Source organism: Pteropus alecto, unplaced genomic scaffold (genome assembly GCF_000325575.1).
Source record: "Pteropus alecto unplaced genomic scaffold, ASM32557v1 scaffold270, whole genome shotgun sequence".
NCBI lineage: Eukaryota > Metazoa > Chordata > Mammalia > Chiroptera > Pteropodidae > Pteropus > Pteropus alecto.
In genome coordinates this window covers 2,540,756-2,565,049 of record NW_006430735.1, presented here as the reverse complement: position 1 = coordinate 2,565,049, position 24,294 = coordinate 2,540,756, and the positions used below count along the sequence as shown (strand labels likewise).

Sequence of the window (24,294 nt, the reverse complement as noted above, 5' to 3'; positions counted from 1 at the left end):
ACATCCCCATTCCCCAGTCCAAATCAATATCACTAATCAGGTTAGTTCTTAAAACAGCAGTTCTCAGTGTTGGATTTGCATCAGAATCATGTGTGACGCAGGCTCTGTATGGTTCCAAATAATCTGTATGGCTGACTCTGATATTCAGTCAGGACTGAGAACCATTGTCTTTAACAAACATCACGTTGCTTTCCTGATAACAAGCTTCAGCTTCTGCAACATGTGCGTTATAGGCTCCAAACCTTTGGCCCTGGCATTCCAGCCTCCATCTCCAGTCTGATCCCACTGTGCCTTACTCCCTTTCACACTTCTCCTCTCTAGCCATGGGGACTACTGCTATCCTCGAACATCTCAAAGGCAGGGACGGGATTGTATCCATCTCTATTATATCCTCCACCCCACTTAGAACAATGCTAAGTTAAAAAAAAATACCGGGTTCAAATATAATTATGTAAATAAAAGAGTTTTTCCTTCTTTCTGAATGTACTGGAAACAGAAAATTAGTAATTTTAGATTGACCCAAGGTATTCTTTTATTTTGAGGCTGTGCTATTCATCTGTATTCCAGTAGGCCATATTTTACATAAGAATTTATACCTAGACCCATATTTCTGATACATATTTGACATAGCAGTGATTCTAGGACTTCAGAATATATAGAATATTTAGAATATATCAACCTTACCTGGGATGCTTGTTAGAAATACAAATTCCTGGGCCCCTCTTCAAACCTACTTTAAGATCCATACTGTGAGAATCATAGTTTGTAATGTCATAAGTTATCTGACTTAAAGAAGAGGTAGCTTTGGATGAGACCTGGCCTCCCAGTTTTTATCATTCTTCCTGTTGAGAGAGTGGCCAGTGCTACTTGGGCTGACACGGGAGATAGAAATGGTCCCAACTTGTTCAGAGGGTGGCGGGTCAAAGCCTGGGATACATGATAAAAGGTTAGCATGGTGAGCATGGGAAACACCTAGAAGCCAACTTCAGAGCAAACCCAGAAAGGGCGAGATGAGTTCAAATTGTAACTGTGATTTAAAATGTTGACAGAGCTATCAAATATTTCAACATTCTTTATTTTTAAGGGACACAACACAGTAGGGATCAAGGAAGCAAAGATTCTTTTAAAATCATTCAGTTAGTCAAAATACCAGTAGAACCCAGAACACATTCCAATTAACATTGTGAGTACAAGAGAGAATAACTGCTACTGGGAACAGGATGCTTCTACTTTTCAACTGCTACACTATTGCTCAGCTGGCCCCCAGGTCCTGCCGTCGCATTTCATGAAGGGATCGACGATGGATAATTGGAATGTCCTCTTCATTCTGTGATGAGGACAAATCCTGCATACGTGCTGAATGGAATAGAGCACATAACTGTTCTGCGTGTTACCCTGAGGTGAACGAAGATCAGATGTCCCCATTATTTCCCAAACACTGGAAGTTTCTCTGATTCATATAGACCCTTCCTGTTTTGATATTTTTGTTTGTTTTTAATTTAGCCCTTCTCTTTTGGTCCTCGGTGATGTTGGAGATTTACTATTCTATACCTCCCACTATTCTATACCTCTTTCAGCCCCATTTTTTTGGGCCATTCTTTGCCAGGGGTTAGCCAGAAACCAATAGCCTAGATTTTTGCCTTTATCTGCTCTGATCTAAGCAGCTAATACAACTTAAGCCAGGCAAATAGATACATATTTAATAAATTGCCCAAACTGTCATATTGCAGAGGATAAATGAGGTCTAGAGATGGAAAATGGAGATGTTATGTGAAGTTGTGCTGCAATGAGACTATGGTAATTAAGAACTTGCACACAAAGGAGAGGTCTTAGTTAACTTCTAGTAGAGAGGAATTAGAGGGGTTCAAATTTATAAAAGGTGCTTTTGTAGCAAAAAGCAATTGAGCCCTATATTTTTCACTTGACCCATAACACAGGATGAATGGGTCACTTAGTGACAGTTCAAGACAATACATTTGAAAGGATTAAAGGAAAGAGTATTTTTATACTCTATGTGTATAACTTGTGGAATTTACTGCTGGCAGAATCCCTGAGGAAAAGATTTGAGATGGAAATAATAGTAAAATCTAGTTAGTGATTTGCAGGTAAACTTATGAATTTTAAATTCAGCCTATGAATAAAAAATCTATAGCTCAGCTCTCTTTATTAGAAGATACCTATATATACTAAACAAGTACATCGGGGTACTTATCATAATATAAATATTCTATTGTCTGAAGGAACACTACTTTCTTAAACGACTGTATTCTAAGTAGATATCAACCTCAAACTCTGTGTCTATGTGGATGCTTCCAGTAGCTGTGATTTAAGCAGTACACTCCTGATTTCTAGAGGCATGTTAGCTCCTTCAGGCCACCAGGATTCTATTAAGTGTTTTAGAAGAGGTAATCTAATCTACCTGAAAGATTGAAAGCACCTCCAAACACAAGCAACTCCTCTACTTCTCAACAATCGGATCAGGGAACTGGGAATATTATTTCAACCGCTTCTGAAAGACGGTAGGTGAAAGTGCTGGGCAGAGGGCAGGCAATTATCTCTTTGCTAGTGTTAAGCAGCATTTTCGCCTAGCTGATAAATTATTTCCAGCTGTTGGCAACAATTTTCTCCTCTTCATGGCAGGAGCAAGAGACCCTGGCAAATGCTGAAGAGCAGAGCGAGTCGCTGATTAAATCCAAGATCCAGCTGGAGGCCAGAGTCAAGACGCTGTCTGCGCGGGTGGAGGAAGAAGAGGAGATAAATTCTGAGCTGACTGCCAGGGGGCGGAAACTTGAAGATGAATGTTCTGAGCTGAAGAAAGAAATCGATGACCTGGAAACAATGTTGGCGAAGTCAGAGAAGGAGAAGCATGCCACAGAGCACAAGGTACTTTTCCTATAATGTTAGGAAGGCCTAGGTGCCTGAATGCCACCGCTCCCAATCAGGCTTTGGTACCAGACTTGCTCTGTTTAAATTAATTAACACAGTGGTCTGCAAACTTTACAGCACTGGGAGTCAAAAATGGCATACAATGAAGGGTCTGATGAACTGTGTTGTCCCAGTTCAAATTTCCAACTCGAATTATGAAACCCCACTTAATCTTCCAAGTGAAACATTTTTATCTGTTCCAATCTTATTGTATCTGCATCCAAAAGAAAGAGCAAAAATGGTTTCATTGGGCCTCTAAGTGTCTTTGTTTTTTTTGGAGGGTAAGCAAGCATGACGTAGTTGACCGAAAGGTGATTTGGGATGTGTCTGAATCTCCAGTTCTGTCATTGAGTTTGACCTTGAAGAAGTCACTTTAATTCCAATTAAAGACTTTGATGTTCTGCTCATTTCAGTTGAGAGTTTTAACTTGCACATCTGTGTATGGATCGAAGTTAGCCGAAGAGTCTGTGTCAAACTTTTGATAAAAAACTTGTCTCCAGAATGATACTGTAACTTTGGCAGATGCTTAAATAGCCACTCTCGTGACATTGGTTCCCTTTCATAAAAGCTCATGGGCCTGGGACAGCCAGCTTCCATGTTTGCACATTTTATCAGCTGGAACTCTTCTTTAACCTCCACTTTCTGGGGATATGAAGCATAACAAGATTAACAATACGTGCCTCTGAATACTCAAAAGCAGGCTACATTACCTTTAGTGGTGTTCTTGTTATATAGTAACACGACACTCTGAAAATTGGCCATCCAGTGAGCTATACTGATAATATTTGATTAACCAGAAGATCCTATTCCCTGGCAGTGACAGATAACAGATCAGTTTGTGTGTGCGTAGAAGCAAAAGCGACTTCAGAATTTTAAAAAATGTATCAGGAATTTGGCTAAATTTGGTTCTTTGTGACAGTGGATAGCTCATGAGATTTTTTGTACAAGAAAAGAGAGAAGATAGGCCTCAGTGTTATGCCCAACCTTCCAGGGGTAGCTCTAACAAAGCTCTTGCTGTCTCCTTTCCACAGGTCAAGAACTTGACTGAGGAAGTAGAGTCTCTAAATGAGGATATCAGCAAACTTAACAGAATGACCACAGTTATGCAGGAAGCCCATCAGCAGACCCTTGATGACCTGCACTCAGAGGAAGAGAAACTCAGCAACATGAGCAAAGCCAAAGTGAAATTGGAACAGCAAGTGGATGAAGTAAGTGATATATCTAGCTGGTTAGTGCTTGCTCGCTCGCTATCTATATATATATCTTCAATTTTTATTTAGTTAATTTATCTTGACAGTTTCAGAAAAACTTAGTAACATGGTTTGTTTCTCTCATGACTTAGAGATAGTGATTTTTTTCTTTAATGTATATTGAACTACAGTATAGAGAAACTGCAGCACGTAATCTGACAGTTTTTAAATGCAACTCTCATAACAGTTCTGGGCAGGGGAGGAAGAACACTGGGATGAATCATAAAGGATTAGCACTCTAAGTGACTGACTTTTTCCCACAGAACTTAGTATTTTGCCCCATAGATGTGTTGGTACTCTATTTGACACTAGTGTTAAAGGATTGGTTTAAAGGCCCTGTTGTGTCTCCAGTGGAGACTGTGGTTTATAGTTGAAAGATATATAAATCACAAGCTGTGTTTTACATACACTATTGGGAAATACTTGTAAGATTCTAAAGATGGTACCCCTTTTCTGCTTCCAAACACCCTGTGAAATAAAGATATTTCAGACCAGCTTCAATAGGTAGCTTCATCATTCTTTTCCCTTCCCCAGCTGACATAGTGTATGCATTCATCCTCTTATTAGTCCCAAAAGCTTAGCCTTTATAAAATTGCTGACAAGGGTGGTTAGGTTTTATGATTATTATCTGCTTCTTTTTCCTCATGCCTCTCTATCAATTTCCTCTATTACCTATTAGTTGTCTCACTTCTCTTCCTATTTCCACTGATTGTGTGTCTCACAAAGCCTCTATATGAGGATTTATTGGTGTTTGTGTGTGTGCACATTCATACACACACACACTCACACAGTTGTTCTCTCCTGGAGTTTATCTACTTTCAGCTTTTTACACACACCTTCCAGAAATTCTCCTTCTTCTCCCATTTAAATTCCATATCTTTCGCTCTTTACAGGAAATAGCTTCTGTTGCTAAAAAGTAAACATACCAATGAAAAAAATAGCCATATTGTAACTGTTATCTAGCTTCCTGTTTAACCTCGATATCATTGTTGGCAATATTAATTCAGATAGAACTGGAATGTTCTGACCACCTTGGGAGGGGCTGCTAGAGTATGACATAATGTTATGGGCTAGAAGAGGGTACCAAGGGAGTAAAGGAGATATGCAAATTATGCCATGTCACATGTGTTTGTTTGAAAGGGTCAGTACTGAGTTGGGAGACTTAGGACAGCTATGCAGACAGATTTGCTTGGTGTTGCTACAGGGAGCAGAGCTTAGATTTGTGGGAAGGATTTGCAGAAGTATCTCAGCTTCTTATGAAGAAGCACTCTCGAGTAAATGGATTTATCCACCCATGAAATAAGCTGCCATGTGAAGAAGCGAACTTCCCATCACTGGAAAGCGATCAAACCAGACCTCACTGGCTACTTATTATTGGTTTCTTCCCTAGAGTAGACTGTATATTCCTTAATTAATCTCTAAAATTTTCTTCCATCACTGTGATTTCTAGATTCTTTTTGTTATCTTATTGGTGCATGCAATATTTATGTGAAAATATCTACATAGCTAGGCATTGTTTACAGAATCTGTGCTTCTATTTTTTTTTCCAGAAGGTAAGTAGTTAATGAACACATCTAGTAAAGTATAAACTGTACCTATTTATTTAGCTAAATAATATCTCCTTTTGTCAGCTTTAGGGTACCCTTGAGCAGGAGAGAAAAGCGAGAATGAACTGTGAAAGGGAAAAGCGCAAACTGGAGGGCGATTTAAAGCTGAACCAGGAGAGTATGGCATACCTGGAGAGCAGCCAGCTGCAGCTTGCAGAAAAGCTGAGGAAGTAAGCCACCTTTGTGTTGACACGAGATTCTGTGAGACCTTATATTGGAAGGAACAGCTCTCTCATATTATTTATCCTCATGACTCCAGGGCTAGATCTCTCAAAACCTGAAGAGGAGGATAACAAGCCTAGGAAATGAATTTTTTTTTTTTTTTTTTTGCTGAACTTTATTATATAGCTGTAAAAAAAGAGTGAATGCATAATCTAGAAAAATATAACCGAGAAGGCATCTGACTAGCAAATACGAATGAACGGTGTAAGGCATATGAGATGTGAATTATTGGAATTTGAGGCTACAAGTCAAAAAATAAAAAATACCCACTTTATATTACTTATGATGAGACCAATGGCATAACAGTAAAAAAAAAAAAAAGTCAAAATAAAAAAGTGACACTAATGTGAATGACATCCAATACTCTGATCACTTAAAAAAATACTCATATGCCCGATACAACTTTATTAATATTTCCATATCTATTTTTTCAAATAATTTTTGTATAAATATTAAACCTTACAATCTAAAGCAAAATGACACAATTAAAATTAGTGAAACTTCAGTTTACATGGATGCCCAGAGAACTCAGGGCCAGATGGCCTTCTCCGTTTAGTTTCACAACTCAGTGAAATGGATTTTCTCACCTTGTATTTTTTGTCTTCCCCTGTTTAGCTAGACTTTCTTCTAACCATTAGGGATTTTCAAGTTATTTGGAATATAGCAAATGAAAGAAAAAACAGTGAGGTCCAAGAGTAAGATAAGGACGGGTTAAAGCTGGGCGCATATTGCTTGTTGGAACCCATAGTGAAAGAGGAGAGAATCAAATGAGCAGCTGTGAGCTTCTGGTTTTCCTGTTTATGGACATAAGCGTCTATTATACATGCCTGTGGTCGGGCTTGATTAATATTCTACTAATAAGTTACTGAACTGGATAGGTGCTTGGAAAAGATGAAGTAAGTAACCTTATGAATGTAATGGAATAGTGAAAGGCAAAATAATGATAGTTTCCTTAGCCCTTAATTTTGAATATTTTGTTTAAGCTCAGCAAGTTGAAAATGATATTTCATGTCCTTATAGGTCACAGGTCAAAGATCTATGGCATTTCAGAAATCCATATTTGCTATGTACTATATATATATGGAAACTTAGTGCATGATAAAGATGGCATTTCAAAATATTGATGACAACATAGAATACTTAATAAATGGTGCTGAGATTATTAGCTATTCATTTTCCGAGGTAAAAGTTAAATTTCTGCCTCGCATTATTCGCACACATAAAATCCAGTTGTATTAAAAAATTAAATATAAAAAATAAAGCTATAAAACAAACCATCAGAAGATGCACTATTTTTCAAAATAGCCAAGATGGGGAAATATCCTAAATGCCTGTTGAAGGATGAATAGATAAAGAAAAATGTGGTGTATACATACAATGGAATATTATTCAGCCTTTTAAACAGAAGGAAATCCTCCCATATGTGACAATATCGATGAACCTTGAGGACATTAGGCTAAATGGAAATAAGGTGGTCACAGAAAAACAAATACTGCATAATTCCACTTATATGAGGCATCTAAAATAGTCAAACTTGTAGAAACAGTAGAATGGTGTTGAACAGGGCCTGGAGGGAGGGGGAAAGTGGAGTTGCTATTCAATGAGTATAGAGTCATTATGCGAGATGGTTAAGTCCTAGTGGTCTGCTGTACACATTGAGCCTATATTTAACAATACTGTATTGTGTACTTAAATATTAAAGAGGGTACATATGTTAAGTGTTCTTACTGCAGTAACAACAAAAACTATTAAAAGACAACACAGGTGATAAATCATAGGAAATTGACAGGTAAGATCTTGAATAACTCACAAAAAATAAAGGAAATATTTTGATAAATTTGACTGCATCAAAATTTTAAACATTGATGTGGCGAAAGCCAACCTAAATAAAATTGTGACACATTATCAATGAGAGAAATATTTGCAACAGATATCAAAAAATGAGTATCAAGAATGTTAAAAGAAAGCTGTAATTCAATAATTAGGTGAACAACCTAATAGAAAAATAGCCAAGGGAAACATGTAGTTCATTTGGTTTATTACCCATTTTTAAATCCTTATAATTGACATCATGATGTCATCAATAATAAAGGAGGACATTCAGAATCAGTGACATACTAATCTATTCTCTCAGATTAGGCAAATATAGAAGTATGCTAATATTAAGCATAAATGTAGAAAAATAATTCACACTGCTACTGGGGATCAAAGGGCAGGGTTGTATATTTTTAAGCAAATACTTATACCTGACCTAGCAATTCCCTGCTCAGTATCCACTGTATAGAAACACTCACTTGTACATAGTATAGCATGTATATGAATAGCATTATTTGTAAAAGCAAAATATTGGGAAAACTTAAGTGCTTATTAATATGGAAATGGACAAATAAACCACCAGAAGTCTAAATCATGGACTAGTATGTCACAGTTAATTTTTAAAGGAAGCAATCTATGTGTGGGCTGACAGAAAAATCTTCAATGTATTATCGTATAAAAAAATAAGTTATATAACTATAAATATAAATGTATAAAATATTATACTTGTCACAGAAAAAAAAAGAAACTATTTCTACTGATCTATAAACATAAACATACATCAATACTTAAAAAAAATTTGAGTGTATTCACACCAAACTGATAATGGTGTTTACCTCTAGGGAAGGAACAGAGATTGGGTGTACAGCCAAAAAGACTTCAGATATAGATGTCATAGTTGAATTTTTACAATAAGAATGAATTCATGTGTTATTACTATAATTCTAAAAATATTTAAACAAAACGTATTACTCTGTATAATTCTATCAGTACCTTTTTCCAAACAGGAAAGATTTAGAAATGAGTCAGATGAATTCAAAGGTGGAGAATGAGAAAGGCCTGGTGGCTCAGCTTCAGAAGACGGTTGAAGAGCTTCAGGTAATCATTTATCAAACACCTGTGAGTACCTGTATTTAGATACATGGGTGGTGATTGGTGCTTCAGTCGACAAACGCTCTGCCAAGGCATTTGTGCCCTTAGTCAACTACAGACAGAAGTAGAAAAGGTAAGCTGTGGCATTCCACAGATATGTGACTCTGGGGAAAATTACTTTTTTAAAAGTTTAAATTTTCTTATTAGAATAATTAAAACAAATAGCTAATTTGTTGAATGCGTGCCATGAATCAGGCATTGTGCTAAACCCTAGACATATATTTTTTCACTTGTTAATCTTCCTGATAACCTTTGAGTTAATGTTATTAAATGCAATGATACATGTAAGTGGTAAGCACAGCGCCCGACCCATGGTACACATTCAGTGTTAGCAATTTAATTTTTTATGATGATTAGTCTTTGTGATTAGAAGGCAATTATGCTGAAAATCTGTTTTGTCGCTGTGTGTAGCCTCAAAACATTATCTGATAATGGGCAGCTGTTTATAAATTTTAGACGATGAGACTGTTTTATACTCTATGGCCATGTTATAAAATAATATAAATACTATATATACTTATAAATGCTCATATATGCATACAGTTGATTGTTTTCTTTTGGAGATAAATATTTAACTCAGTAATTAACTATCACTCAAAATAGTTTTCTTTTTAATTTTAATTTTTAATTTTTAAATATTTTTTATTTATTTATTTTTATTTATGGTGACATTGGTTAACAAAATCCAGTAAGTTTCAGCAGTACACTTTAACGGTAAAGCATATATATATTTATATTGTGTGCTCACCTCTCATAGTTAGATTTCTTTCTGTCACCATATATTTGACCCCCTTTACCCCACCTACTCTCCCCTCCCCACTATTCTCTGGTAACCACTAGTCTATTATTGTCCATGTCCATGAGTGGAACCCTTTTCAGATAAGTTCTGTGATATTTTGAGCCAAATAAGAAAACCAGTCTCGCCACTACATGGACATGCTTTCAGACACAGTATTAATCTCTGAATAATTATCTCTCATATTCACCAGGCTTGTCTTTAAACAATACTTGACTTTATAAAAAAAAAAAATTTCAATTTATCCATCAATCCTTGATGATTTTTAAAAAATGCTCTAAAGATTATTTCTGAAGAAATGTTTCAAAAATATTTGGTCTAATGACAGCATGGTTTGGGATAAAGGTATTGGTCCCAAGATAATTGGTTGGAAGGAGATCACATTTAATTGGATGTGGAAATCATATATTTTTTTTAGCACCTACTCTGTCACAACTTGTACAGGTCTGATAGCCCATGTATTTGGAATGATATAAAATTAACTTCCTTTAAGCCATGTTCCTCCTATTTAGTGGAAAGGAAACATATTCTAAAATAGATTTCTGTTTTTTCCCCCTACTCTTGCTTACACCTAATGATTTCAAGTGATGTTAATGAACATCAGTGGCCTCAATGTAATACAATGATGCTATCAAGATTTGTAGAGCTATTTGCCCCTACACTAAAACAATTTTGGGCTCTCAGCATTCTTATCAGTACTTTTCTTTGTCTAATAATTCTGCCTCTAGTGGTATCAGATTACTGTTCACTTTAGTAGTCCCCATTCCTCCACCAATTCTAATTTGTTAAATCTCCTGCTCCTTGAAATTGCCTGCAGATTAAGAAATCAAGTAATCAAGTTTGCCAAAATTGTGTATACAATTAAATTGATGCTGTTTCTTATAAGTAAGTTGCTTGAATTCAGAGATAGTCATTCCATTGATTAGGTTTTTGCCTGAGTTCTCAATAGTTTGCATTGTCAGGTAAACAAATTCCAGATAAGCAAGGTTATGTATATGAAATTCATGATATTTTTTATAAGCTCTTTAAATTTTTTTCTTGTCAGGTGGAAGATGTTTCCTATTTCTTTGGAAGTGCTCTTTACTGAGAGTTCCTCTTCGTGTTTGTAACTTAAGTTGCTCATCACCGAGGTCTGGGAAATGTGGGGGAACTGCAGATTTTAATTCTGGTCGTACTACCAGTTTGGAGCAAATCACTTAATTTCTGTGTATTCTGTCTTCTTTAACTATTAAATGAGAACCAAAGGTGTTATGTTACTTTTCTTAGTTGTAGAACTTTAAATATATGTATTTAAATTTCTAAAATACAGTAAAGCTCTTGAATATTAAATATGCTACTTCTCTTTCTCTAATAATTCAGCCTCAAGTTGTGTCAGGTTACTATTCACTTTAGTAGTCCCCACTTCTCCACCAATTTTAATTTGTCACTTCAAATTTTTAGTAAAAGTCAAATTTATTTATTGCTACAGACTCAAATACAGCATTTGAAAAAGGAACTAGAAGCTGAAAGGACCACTCGAGCCAAGGTAGAGAGGGAGAGAGCTGACCTCACCCAAGAACTGGAAGACTTGAATGAGAGGCTCGAGGAGGCCAGAGGGGCCAGTTTGGCTCAACTAGAGATCACTAAGAAACAGGAAACAAAATTCCAGAAGCTTCGTCGTGATATGGAAGAGGCCACCCTGCACTTTGAGGTAACTTCTGCCTCTTTGAAGAAGAGACATGCAGACAGTCTGGCTGAGCTCGAGGGCCAGGTAGAAAATCTACAGCAGGTCAAGCAGAAACTGGAAAACGACAAGACTGACTTGCAGCTGGAAGCAGATGACCTTCTGACCCATGTTGAGCAGATGACCCGAGCTCAGGTAATGGACATTCCCAAGCACTTTTTCGGGACTTAGAACATGGAATTTGGTAGAGGAGGGAAAGGAAAAGAAAAACAAATCAGACTGATGTCTCAAGGTATTTGCTAATGGAGGCTATAGTTCTTCAGATTGACTAGATTAGGAGTTCTAAGCTCAGGGGTCATTGTTAAGATCACATTGCTATCACCTGAATGTAGACTGATAGTGGCTTCTGGTTTTATTGGAACTCCAGTCCATGTTCCTTATGGTTCTTTTTGGTGATGCCATAAATAAGTATTCTGGAAAAGTGAAGCCACTAGTTATATGAGTGATGTCTCTCTCTTGAAGAATGGCTTTGTGTTCAGAGCACTCCTTAAGGGTGGCCCAAATACTTCTAGAGTCTGTCTGAATGAGTGGTGGACACAAAGAACTTTGCTGAGAGGAGATAAATTTTTCTCCCTCTCGTCCTCCAGCATCTTTTTAACCAGCCAGCACTAAAAGTTTCATCACATGTTCTTTGTTCACTGAGTCTGTTTATCTACACCCTGCATGTTCTCACCTTAAATGACTAGTATCAAATCACAGGTAAGGACCAGTCTCCCTTCAGGCAGCTGAGGTCAAGCAGAGCAAATGAGAGGAGGCTTGCTTTAGGTCAAGTGGAGAAAATAGTGCCAAATTCTTGTGAGCAGGATTTGTAAAGTTATCTAGGAAAGAGACAAACCAACAATAAAGCTTGGTTTTGGTGGACCATGGCCAGAAAAATATAGAATTTCTTCAGAGAGATTGAGTGGCTCCTAAAATGTTTAGTATTAATTCCCTTTAACAACAACACTGAGAAGAAATAAACAAGGTCACTCTGCTTTTTTTTGCTGCCCCACTCCCAATATCTTAGAATATAAATCTTGTGAGGACTCAGGTCTGCTCATTCTCCACTGTCTCTGTTGTATTCTGCATTTTATATGGATTCTATCTTTAACTCAGCAATGAAAACATTCTCTCTCCATGCCCTGTAGGCTTCAAATCAAGTGAGATCGTGGAAGACCTAACTCTCTCCATACTCTCTTGTTTATCCTCAGAAACGCTTCTGTTCCTGCACATTTTAGTAGGAAGTCATGCAATCCTAAAACTATTAATAGGTTCACCATAAATCCATACTAATTAGGTATGAATTTTATTCTTTCCAACTTCCTGTAAAATTTCATGGCTGCTCAGAAGTTCTGTATTCTTAAAACTTACTTTAAGTTTTATTTTAGAACAGTAACAAGATCCTTTTTCAGATTCTAATCCTGCCTTCTGAACCATCTTTTAAATAAATGATAAGACCTAACTGATAAGAACAAGAGCATTTAGTAAAACTTCTCTCTTCACCTTACGTTATATTTTTCTTTTCATGCATCCATTTTTCTTCTTGACCCAAAAAATAAAATATTTTTCCACATAACTCTTATTCATCCATTCAAAAAAATCCAAAATAAACTAAAATAAAGGCTTTTCCTCAGGTGCTAGTGATTGGATTTTCAGAGGAAAACAGTCTGTCCATATCTATCTTAATCTGTCTCCTTGACTAAAGAATAGTGTTCTACTTACGTATGGATGTATCACAAATCATCCCAAAACTTTGTAGCTTAAAACAATAATTTATTATTATCTCTCTTGGTTCTGGAGGTAGATAGGCTTAACTAAGATGATGGTTGAGACTGGGGTGATCTGAGGGTTTATTCGCTCACATGTCTGGCCCCTGCCCTCGGATAGCTAGAACAGCCAGGGCCTGGTTGGAAATCTTTCTCCATGTGACTTTTCCATGTGGCTTGGGCTTGCTCACAGCATGGGAGCCATGGGGGAGTTAGACTTCTTCCATGTCAATTCAAGGCACTAAAACCAAGTATGTATTCTAAGAGACCAAGGCAGAAAGTGCAAAGATTCTTGTGAGGGAGACTTACAATGCAGTGAACGACTTCATGTGACTCCCATCAGTTACAAGTCACAATGTGGCTCATTGGGAGGCTGTCTTGGAGATTACCTCCCACAAGTGGGCATATAACCTCACTACCTCCAGACTCTTTTAACCTGCAATGTCTTTTATTTCCCCCACTTAAAAAAAAAAAAAGTATTCCTTTAAATTGTTCTTTCAAAGGTAAATAACGATTTCTTTTTCTCAAATCAGCATGTCACCTTCTCCTGAAGCTGGTGTTTCTTATGGACATTTCTGTAATTAGTACCCTGTTTCCTCTCATAACCCATGCTCTAAGCCTGTACTTCATTACTTGTTTCCTCTCTTGTTCTTTGCTTTCCAGTCAATTATTACAGCAGGTCAATTCTGCTGTGATTTACAGCTTTCCATTTCACTCCCTCTCACATGCAGCGATTTCATTACTTTTTAACTGGACTATTGCAGGAATTTCCTAAATTATCTTTTCTGCTTCTGGTTTTCCTTTTTCCAATCCATCCTATACCATATCCATATTAACATTTCTAGACATGGCTTTATCGAATCATATCCCTGCTTAGAAGTGAACTCCAAACTTCTGCCTTTTCCAAACTAAATGTGCCTTTTCCAAACCAAACTTTTTCCCTGAAATGCTCAATTTCAACTTCTCACATTAAAATTTATTTGTTTCTGAATTCCTACAGCACTCTTGTACTGCTGCATTATATAGTCTTTTAAACTTTGCTTAAATAGAAAGCATCTCAAAGGCAGAAACTAGGTCTTATTTTACTCATGTTTACTACATGCTTTGCATGGTCTGTCACCAAATTATTAGCATTAATTTTTACACATGCCTCTTGGGAATTCTGTGACTCATAGGTTCAGTGACTTGTCCAAGGTCACACAATCGTATGGAAGACATGGGCCTCCACTCTAAATCCCGTGTGTATCTCTGGGTAACCACATTCTGTTATTGCCTTAAACATTTGTTGGTAGGATAAATAGATTCTTCACTCTCATAGGCATATACATGATGCTGAACTTTTTCTTGAACTGTTTACTTTATCTTATTCTGCATTATAATGCCAGAAATGCCATTATTCAATGGTACATTGGAAACGGAAGCATTTTCAAAAGCATATTGTGCTGACAGATAGGCCTGGGGAAATTTAGAAGCTATAGGCAATCTCACAATTATTTTGATCATTTTGAATTCCCATTGGTTCCTGCATTTCTGGGAGGCAGCATTCTTATGCATCATTTTAAGAACAAGCTTTAAGGTTAATGTAGTTTATTCCATTAACCTCTTCTTTCCTGGTGTCGAAATTTAGTATCCATCTTTATGCTTAGGTTCAAAGTTCTTTAGAAGGTACACCCACTTTGAATGTTATGTTTCTATAGAGGCCACCTTTAGATGGACAAGCCCATTGTCATTTTCAGATCCTGCTTATGAAAACACTTTGTAAATTGAAAACACTTTACCAGTGGTTAGCAGTGCCCATGGATACCTACCATTTGAAACTATGCCTAAGAGCAAGTGCCTTTTCTGTCTGCCCAGGTGTCTGCCTACTCTGCAGATATGCACAACCTAGCTGGGCTTTACCACACAGGCATCTCTTGAAAATGGGATTCTCTGGCTCCTTCGTTTGCCATTTCCACACACCATTGACTAGGTTATCTTATAGAGAGCTGTTTTTTCACCCTAAGCAAACAGGTGCCTAGCATAGCATATTCAGGGCCATAAACAGAAATGCCACTTCTCACACCTGGATGTGTTTCTCCTGGCTCAGTTAATGAATCATTTGTTATTGGAGACAAAGTAAGAATGGTTCACAGTCACCATATTTTTATCCAGCTTCCTCTGGGACCCAGGATTCATGACAATTTACGCAAACTAGGACATCAGTTTCCTACTTCATATAACAGATGCTTAGGAATATAGTATTTTGACCTTTTTCTTTTTTGCATCTGCACAGGCAGTTATCAGTTCAAACTCTAATTCTAAAACTTACTAGCTGTGTAAATTTGAGCAAGGTATTTAGCTTCTCTAACACTTTTCTCATTCATAAAACAAAGTCAGTGTGAACTCTTAAGGGATACTGTAAGGAAAGCAACGACGGTTTCAACTTTCAAAAGTGAGAACTAACATATTCAATATTCCAAATATAATTCTAAATTTCAGACCATCTAAACATGATTACATTCATCACTAGTACAGATTTCTTCTGATAGCTTTGGAGAGTGTGGATAATTGAGTGTGCTTGGCATTAACATTGATGCTCTAAATTATGTGATGCTCATGGCTGGCCATGGAATCTCTGCCAGGTCTGGTTTTACCAACAACAGCAAGCCTGGGTGTGCTATAGAACATCTGTGAGCTAAAACTATACAACTTTCCTCATTAGCCTCCAAATGGGCATGCACCTGATTTGGCTCTTCACTTATTTGCTAATATATGGATAATAGCCCAACCAAGTTAAAAAAAAAGTTTAGGAGTTGGGATTTATAAAGAAAGCTTGACTGTGACCTCTAAGTAAACTTTAGTGAGTGTGATGGCCAACCTTTCACTAAAATCTGCAAAATTTGAGTGTCTTAGACATTTATTAATTCCCTATTTTGTGTCAAGCACTTATTTGGCCTTGGAGATATAAGTGATTGCTGCTCAGATCCATCTACTTTCTCCTGTCCTGCTTGGCCAGCCCTTTGGATATCCTTCCTTCTTCCTTCACCTGCTCCCACCTTTCCCTCTCCTCCTTATGCATTTACCCCCTTGTTTATTGAGCTACTAGTATGTACTAGGCATTATTGTAGACACTTGAGCTATATCTGTGATCAAGCAGAATATTTACCTTCATGAAACTTATATTCTAGTGGTAGAGAAAGATAGTTAAATATGTAATATAATTTCAGGAAGCGATTTTGTGCTTCATCAATGTTTGACATGTTCCCTTCAGAAAAACAAAGAATTCCGGAGAGGGTCCTAATACACAGAGAGTTGGATTTCTCTGTTGATACCTGTAGTCTGAGAAGTTTGGTCCTCTTAGAGGCCCAGACCGTAAATTTATTGTGCTTGCTTAAATTAGAAGATGTGGTTTCCCAATGCTGGCTGTGGTCTTCAGGGAAGAATAGAGCACAGTGGTCTTAGAAATCTCTCTCCTTTCCCCTCCTCTCCCTCCTTATGCAGTTAATTCAGCATGGATTCTATGAGCCATGTGCAACCTTTCTTTCTCAACTCATAGGCTAATACTGAGAAACTCTGTAGTCTGTATAAAGAGCGCTTGACAGAAGCAAGTGTAAAACTAGATGAAGTGACTCAGTTGGTGAATGACCTGACAGCCCAGAAGACAAAGCTGTGGAGTGAGAATGGTAAGTAAGCATGCTGCTTCATTTGTGAATGAGCCTCAATCCCAACACACTGGTGGGGAGACAGAGGAGATAATGAACCAACCACTGAGTCTGAGTAGGCATTTAAAAATTCTCAGGGACGAATGAGGCCTCTGATACACCCTTGTCAACACACAGGCTCTTGTCTGGGAAGGATTACCTCTGTGCAACTTTGGGAGGCCCTGCCTATCTCTCTTCCATGTAGGGGAAAACCAAGATGCAGTTGGCTGAAGCAACACTCAAGATCAAAAGATGGTAGGGGGCTGTCTACACAGTCTACAAGACATGACATTTTATAATGTCTACCTCCTTGAAATTGAAATAGGCATTTTTTCTCATTTTAAAAAATAAACCCATGCTCTTTTTTTTTTTTTTTTTTTTAAATTATACTCAGTAAAAACCACAGTGTTTACAATGGCCTATGAGGGCCACATGATTGGGCCCCTTATTACCTCTTTGACTTCTTCTACTCCTTTTCCTTCTCTCATTTCCCTTGGCCACACTGACTTCTTTGTTATTGTTTTGAACACACCAGGCACACTGCCACCCTGGGGGAAGTTAGGATATGCCTTATTGGGAAGGTGACATTTGAGCACTCCCCCCTGCTTTCTCAATTAGCTTCTTTTTCATAGTAATTAATACCTTAAAACAAAATACATACTTGACATAATAAATATGATTGTCTCCATCTGCCAGAATTTAAGCTTCATAAGGTAGAGGTCTTTGTTTTATTCACTCATGTGTGTCAGTTATCTAGAACAATACCTGCTCCTTGCTGCTGCTCCACAAATATTTGATAAATAAAAGTAGAAAATGTCCCATGGTTTACTTTCTATTATCAACCACTATTTATAGCTACGTGTTTAGGGGGTTCACTTTTTTGTTGTTATATTTTTTCAATCTTTTATATCTTGGCAATTGTCAACATAAGAAACATCCAAACCTGTAAGGAATTTTCATGAGTTTATTTGAGCCATACTGATAATTGCCAGGAAGCAAAATCTCAACAGACTGAGAAAACGCTCTGGAGAATGGCGGTTTTGTAGCTTATTTTATACATTAGAATAATAGAAGGAGATGTAAGGGGGGTTACATGAAATCCACTAGTGGTAGATTAAGGGGGTGGGAGAGAGCAAAGTGGGGACTGGATTAAAAGCAAAATGGAGAGATACTTCTTTTACATTGGTGAGTACAGGGTAGTTAACATTTATAGGACAGAGAGATGGTATGCGGGTAGCAAGAGAACCATGAGAGGTTCTGTGGTCTCCTGCTCTGGTGCTTGTGGCCTGAGGGGTCTGGAAAAGAAGATTACTCCGATGTCCCGAGGGTCTGTTATCTTAGATACTAAAAGGCAATAAATAGGCTCCCTTAAGGTAAAGACTTACCTTTGTCAAGGAAGCTATATGCCTAGGATGTGACTACCTGCCATGACCCACTTTTAGTTAGGAATTTTTATTTTCAACCATCCTATGTGGTTACTTTTGGTCTCAGTTTGTAAGGCTCAAAATGCAGGCCTATTTTGAGCTTGTCAGGTTTAGAATGTGGCCCCTTTTTTGTTCACATAATCTATCTGGGGTTTTTCTTTGTCAGTTTGTTATAAGCTTTTTTATGTCTTGCATATATTCAGTCACTTACAATGGCTTTTTCAAATCAAACATAAGAATCAAGTTTACTTAATCTTGCTCTGTAACTTATTTCTCTGCTATGAACAGTATGTAGCTAGATGTTTGCCTGTAATTAGAATTATTTTTAGTAATATATTTCCAGAGAGGGAATTCCTAAGTCAATGGAAATAATATGTTCTTGATGACCAGAGGTGCTCACTTTAAAAAGAGAAAAGATCATTTGAATTGTGTAACAACCTCTGCAAGTGGATACCTCTGTTTCTAGATGCAAAATCTAGAGTCAAGGTTAAATTAAAATGAACTGGCAAAATTACAAATCTAGAAATCTAGAAAAGTATTTTTGGTTTTAGCAGGGCCATTGAATAGGATTCTTCCTATGCTGGCAACAGAATATATGACACTTGGCCTTGTTACAAAATCTCCATTTTTTTTTGCGATGTAGTCTGTGTGCGGACTCCATAGTCCAGAGACAAGACTGGAGAATCCCTATATATATCTGGCCCTGAAGGAAGTGTCGAATGAAATTTGTTTTGATAGGCATTGCCTACCTCTCCCTAATTATTGGTATTAATTTTCTACTCACTCTTTTGATGAGAAAATTGGCAGTTAAGTAAGTGAAATGAAAGTGGGTCTGAGATGATAATTCTGCTTAGAATGCAGAAACTTTTCCTTCCTTTAATTCTTATTTTTACCTTTTGGCTTTTGGGTGAATTAAATTGTAAGTACTGCATATACCTATCCAAACCTCCTCTCTCCTTACTGGGTCTATGCTCCAGGTTTTTTTGCTGCTTTTTTGCTACTGCCACCAAAGTTTTTTCCTCATCCCCTGCCTTGTCAATTTATCATATTCTGCTTTCAAAGGAGACTAAGAGTAAATGTGATCAGTTAAGCCATGTTAAATGGGTTCTGGTTCTGTAATATAGGTGACATGTCAGTCTCAACCCCCTAAAGGACTGGCATTTCTTCAGAATCCTTTTAAATATAATGTTTTCACCCAGAGATTTTGAAAGTTTGGCTCACAGACTTCCAGTGATTGTCAAAACCCTTTCAGGGGGACTAGAGGTTAATTATATTATTAATTATAATTCTAAGATGCCGTTGTCTTTTTTTATTCTTTTGTCATGTGTATTGATGGTGCAAAAGCAGTAGTGATGAAAACTGCTTGAGCATTATCACAAGTTGAGGCAGTAGCAACACACTATACCAGTAATCCTTATATTTACCAATACATACTCAGTTTATAAAAGTCAGTTTTACTTAAGAATGTCCTTAATGAAACAATAAAAATTAATTTTATTACATTGTGACCTCGAGTGTATATCTTTTTAATATTCTGTGTGACACAAACGGAAGAATACATAAAGCACTTCTGTTTCATACTCAAGTAAGATGTGTGATTAAGTTCTGAGCTGAGCTAGCAGTTTTTGCAGAGTATCACATTTACTTGAAAGAACGATTGGCAAACTATGCTTATTCAGGCTTAGTTATTTGGCAGATATTTTCTCAAAGATAAAGTGAGCCTGTTATGTCAAGGAAATAACTGACAACATTTGTTGCCAATAATAAAATTGGAGCTTTTAGGTAAAAATTAGATTTTAAAAAACATACATGCCATCATGAGCTTGAGCCCTCAAGTCTTAAAGACTTTTTTGATGAGACCCATGGTGATGTTAACAAATATGATTTTTTATATTGTGTAATGAAACATGTCAACATTTGGAAGATCTGCATAATTTGGTGAACACATTTTTCAAATCACTACTGCATGATGTTGTAAAATTGTGTGGGTAAAAGATCCACTCAAAGTTTAAGGTATACTCATGAATTTTCATGTAACAGAGTAAAGTTCATTGATATGGTTTATTCCATATTTCAAGTAACCCTTAAGAAACTTCTGTTTACTGAGTTTTGGTGTAGCATCAAATATGATCACAAATTATCTGAAAAGACTATGGAAATATATCTCCCTTTTTCAACTACATATCAGTGACAGGCTGAATTTTCTTCATATGCTTCAGTGAAAGTAATATATTACTATAGATTGATATCAGAAGCAAATATGAGAATCCAGCTGTCTTTCATTAAGTCAGAGTTGTTTTTTTTTCTTTTTTAAGTATAAATGTCATTTTCCTCCCTAATGTTTTTTGGTTTTGGAAAATATAGGTTTTTCCCTAAAAAATGTTAATGTTAACACATTAACATAGCATTGAGGTTCTTATTACTATTTTAAAATCAACTGATAGATATTTTAAATTCTTTTAAATTCTAATACACTGTTACTATAAAACCCACATAAATAAAATCTCTCTGAGGTCTTCAGTAATTTTTAAGCATATAAAGTGTTCCTGAGACCAAAAAGGTTGAGAATTGCTACTTTAGCTCACACAGGTGCTTCCTTATAATGCTGAGAGTTTTAGAACTTGTTGTAGTAAGAGAGATAGGGGTCATAAATATTTGGAGCTTTATTGTTACACTAATTGTACTATAGAAGCAACTTCTTTGCCCAGAATTGGCTCAGCTTTTAGTACCATTTCTAATAACCAAGGCATTTCTGTCCTATTATTAATGAAATAAGCTAATGAGCAAGGGTAGACTAGAGTATAATAGAATTTCCCCTTCTCATGGTCACATTCTCTACTATTTAATGACTACTTATAATATTTATTTAGCAATTAGTCTACAAAATACATTCACACTCATTTAATTTTCATTAACAGTCTTTTATTGTTATCCTCATTTTATAAATAAGGCCAAGAAGTATAATTATCTAAAAATTATATAGTCAGAAATTGATAGAGCCACACTTAATAAACATAGCATAGAAGAAAGAATGTGCTCTTGAAATACCTCCACCAATTACTGGCTGTGCATGTTGTTATCTCAATCATATTAAGCTGCCCTGTTTCTCCATTTGCAAAGTGGGTAGTCTAATATCAACATTATCAAGGAGTTATGGGAATTAAAATAGATGATATGCACAAAATACCTACTGCATAGAACATTCTCAATAAGCGGTAGCTAATATTTTCTGTTATCAACTCATACTTATTACTAAAAATCAATTTTTTGTTAGGGCTCTCTTGTGAGTCCTGGGAAGGATCATTGCCATGGTTTTGCTAGTAACTGGACTCTCAAACCCTTTCTAAATATCAGAAATGTGTCGGTAAGAGTCATTCTGGTTGCCCTGGAGGAGGCAGTGTGTGAGGAAGACCATGAGTGACTTACTTTGTGAAATCTTTGTGTAGGTGAGTTCCTTAGGAAGCTGGAAGAAAAGGAGGCTCTGATAAACCAACTTTCCAGGGAGAAGAGCACTTTCACTCGGCAAATTGAAGAACTGAATGGGCAACTGAAAGAGGAGACCAAAGTAATGCATTTATTATTTCTCACCTGTAGCTTGACCGTATGTTAAAAAGTGCTTAGTGGGTCAGACTGAATATCTTCTCATGTAAAAGAAGAGGGGAGAGTGCTCTAGAAGTTATGGGAAAACTTGTTGGACCTTATATGTGCTGGAAAAGACTCTGATCACTGAAGGATCTTTTTCAGTGCTTCATATTGCTTCTTCCGTTTGTCAGTTTAGAGCAAGCAAAGGATGCTGCTTCCACTTTGCACTACTACTAGAACAGAAAGTCAGGAAGGCTCTTCATGATTCTTTGATTTTGAATTTCACCAGTGGAATTAAACAAAAGACCAGAATGAAATCAATTTTGAATTTCACCAGTGGAATTAAACAAAAGACCAGAATGAAATCAATATTACTTTCAAACTGTCAATAAATTATAGATATTAGTAATTTCTTCCTAAGAGAAAATATAATGTTGCTAGTGACCCTAGTAAAAGTGATTCCTTAAGGTGAAAGCATAGTGACTAACATGAAAGATGAATTCTTTGAGCTCTTGTATTTCAAGCCAATTCTTAGTTTGTCTTTAACACATCTTGTTGCTAAGACCCCGCAGTACATCACTTATATATAATCTTACTGCAAAGGCATCTACTCTGAGGGTGAAGATCATTGAGTCTTCAGACTTCTGTTTTTAAATATTTTATTTTATTCTCTCTACTTACCTTATTTTCCATATTATATATAAACTTAAAATTACAACCATGGTTTATGCATCGAATATTATGCTAAATACTTCTCTCATATTGTCTCAATCTTCATATGTCTTATATAGCAGCCAGAAAGCATGTCTTATAAAGCATGAAGAAACCAAACTCTGAGACGACAAATAACTTGCCCAAGGTTATACAGCTAGTAGTAGACTGTGAAGGAATTTAAGCAGGTAGTGAGATGATTTGATTTATATTTTAGAACATCATTCTGGCGGCCTTCCCAGTGGCTTCCAATTGGCTTACAAGGCCCCCTTGCTCAGGTTCCAGCCTCCTCCTGTGACCTTACCTCGTGCATCTGCTTCCCTCATTTACTCCCCTCTAGTCACTGTGGCCTCCTCTCTGCCTTTTAAAAAGCCACCATCATTTCTGCCCTAGGACTTTTGTAGCTGCTATTCCCAATGCTTGAAGGCCCTTCCTTTCCCAAGGTCTTTGGGGATGATGAGAGGGAACCAAACATTCTACATCGTGTCAGTCTGTTTTATTGTCTTACTGCTGTTAGCTATTTTATTTATTAATTTGCTTACATGTTTTCTTTTGTATCTGCTCACTCTTTTTTGTCTCTTTAGGGCAAAGACTTTCTCCTTGTCCCATTTACTTCTCAAACACTAATGCCTAGAACAAGTGCTCAAAAATATATATATTTAATAAGGCAAAGGGTTCACATTAGAAGCCAAATTAATCAGGTTCCAAAACCTGCACCCTTCTCAGGGTCATGGTGTATTGTTACTCCTCATTCGCCATCCAAGGGTATCTGGCTGAGGCTGCTGTTAACTACCTCATGCTCTCAGAGCTGCATCTACCAAAGAATATGCCTTTTTTCTAATTTGCACAAAAGACACATGAGCAGTGGCAGAGAGACCTTGGTTCTTCCCACTAGACTAGATCATTTCTTAGGAATTATGTTGCTAGGTTAACCAGACTACCATGTAAGTGTTAAAAATGTTCACTTAACCCAGCTCTGCTGTCCAGTAAATATGGTAGTCACTGCTACAATACAGGTACCTACCTGAATTTAAATGAATGTTAATTAAAATTTAATAAAATTTTGGCCACACATTGTACTGGGGACATTGTGAGTATTCATGACTAGTTTTGGCCACACATTGTACTGGGGACATTGTGAGTATTCATGACTAGTGGTTACCACATTGCACAGTGTACATATAGGATGTTTTCATCACTAAAGAAAGCTCTATTGGATGATGCTCTGTTAACGTGATGAGATAAAGTTCTCAGACTGACTTGTGAAAGAAAAAGATTTTGTTTTCCTCATCAATGGAATGAAAAGGCTAGACTCAATCTCAGTGGTCCTTTCTAGTCCAAACAAGATCTGAATCTTATATATTACTAAATATGAATCGTATTGCCTGAACAATAGTGACTATCCTCCTTGCTACCCTTGAATTCTTCAATATTCTGTTGCCTGAACAATAGTGAATGTCCCCCTTGCAACCCTTGCATTCTTCAATATTCTATTGTTGAAGCCCACATAGTCAGGCTGGCATTTCCCGAAACAGAATTATCTTTCCTGTTTTAAAAGCAGCAATTAGATACTCGATTCTTTCTCATCTTGTCCCAAATTCTCTTCCTGGTATTATCTTACTTGGTTCAGGTTTGCTTAAATTTGTGGCAGGCTGTTATTAA

At 36.8% G+C, this 24,294-nt stretch overlaps 1 protein-coding gene across 1 annotated transcript in view; it reads left to right on the top strand.

The window, feature by feature from the left end:
* The window catches only part of MYH15 (myosin heavy chain 15), a 123,208-nt gene that overhangs the window by 61,609 nt on the left and 37,305 nt on the right, over window positions 1-24,294 (top strand). Inside the window, 7 exon segments of the mRNA XM_015594958.1 lie at window positions 2,641-2,883; window positions 3,957-4,133; window positions 5,807-5,952; window positions 8,827-8,917; window positions 11,236-11,625; window positions 16,771-16,897; window positions 21,786-21,904. Coding sequence (XP_015450444.1) covers window positions 2,641-2,883; window positions 3,957-4,133; window positions 5,807-5,952; window positions 8,827-8,917; window positions 11,236-11,625; window positions 16,771-16,897; window positions 21,786-21,904 — 1,293 coding nt within the window.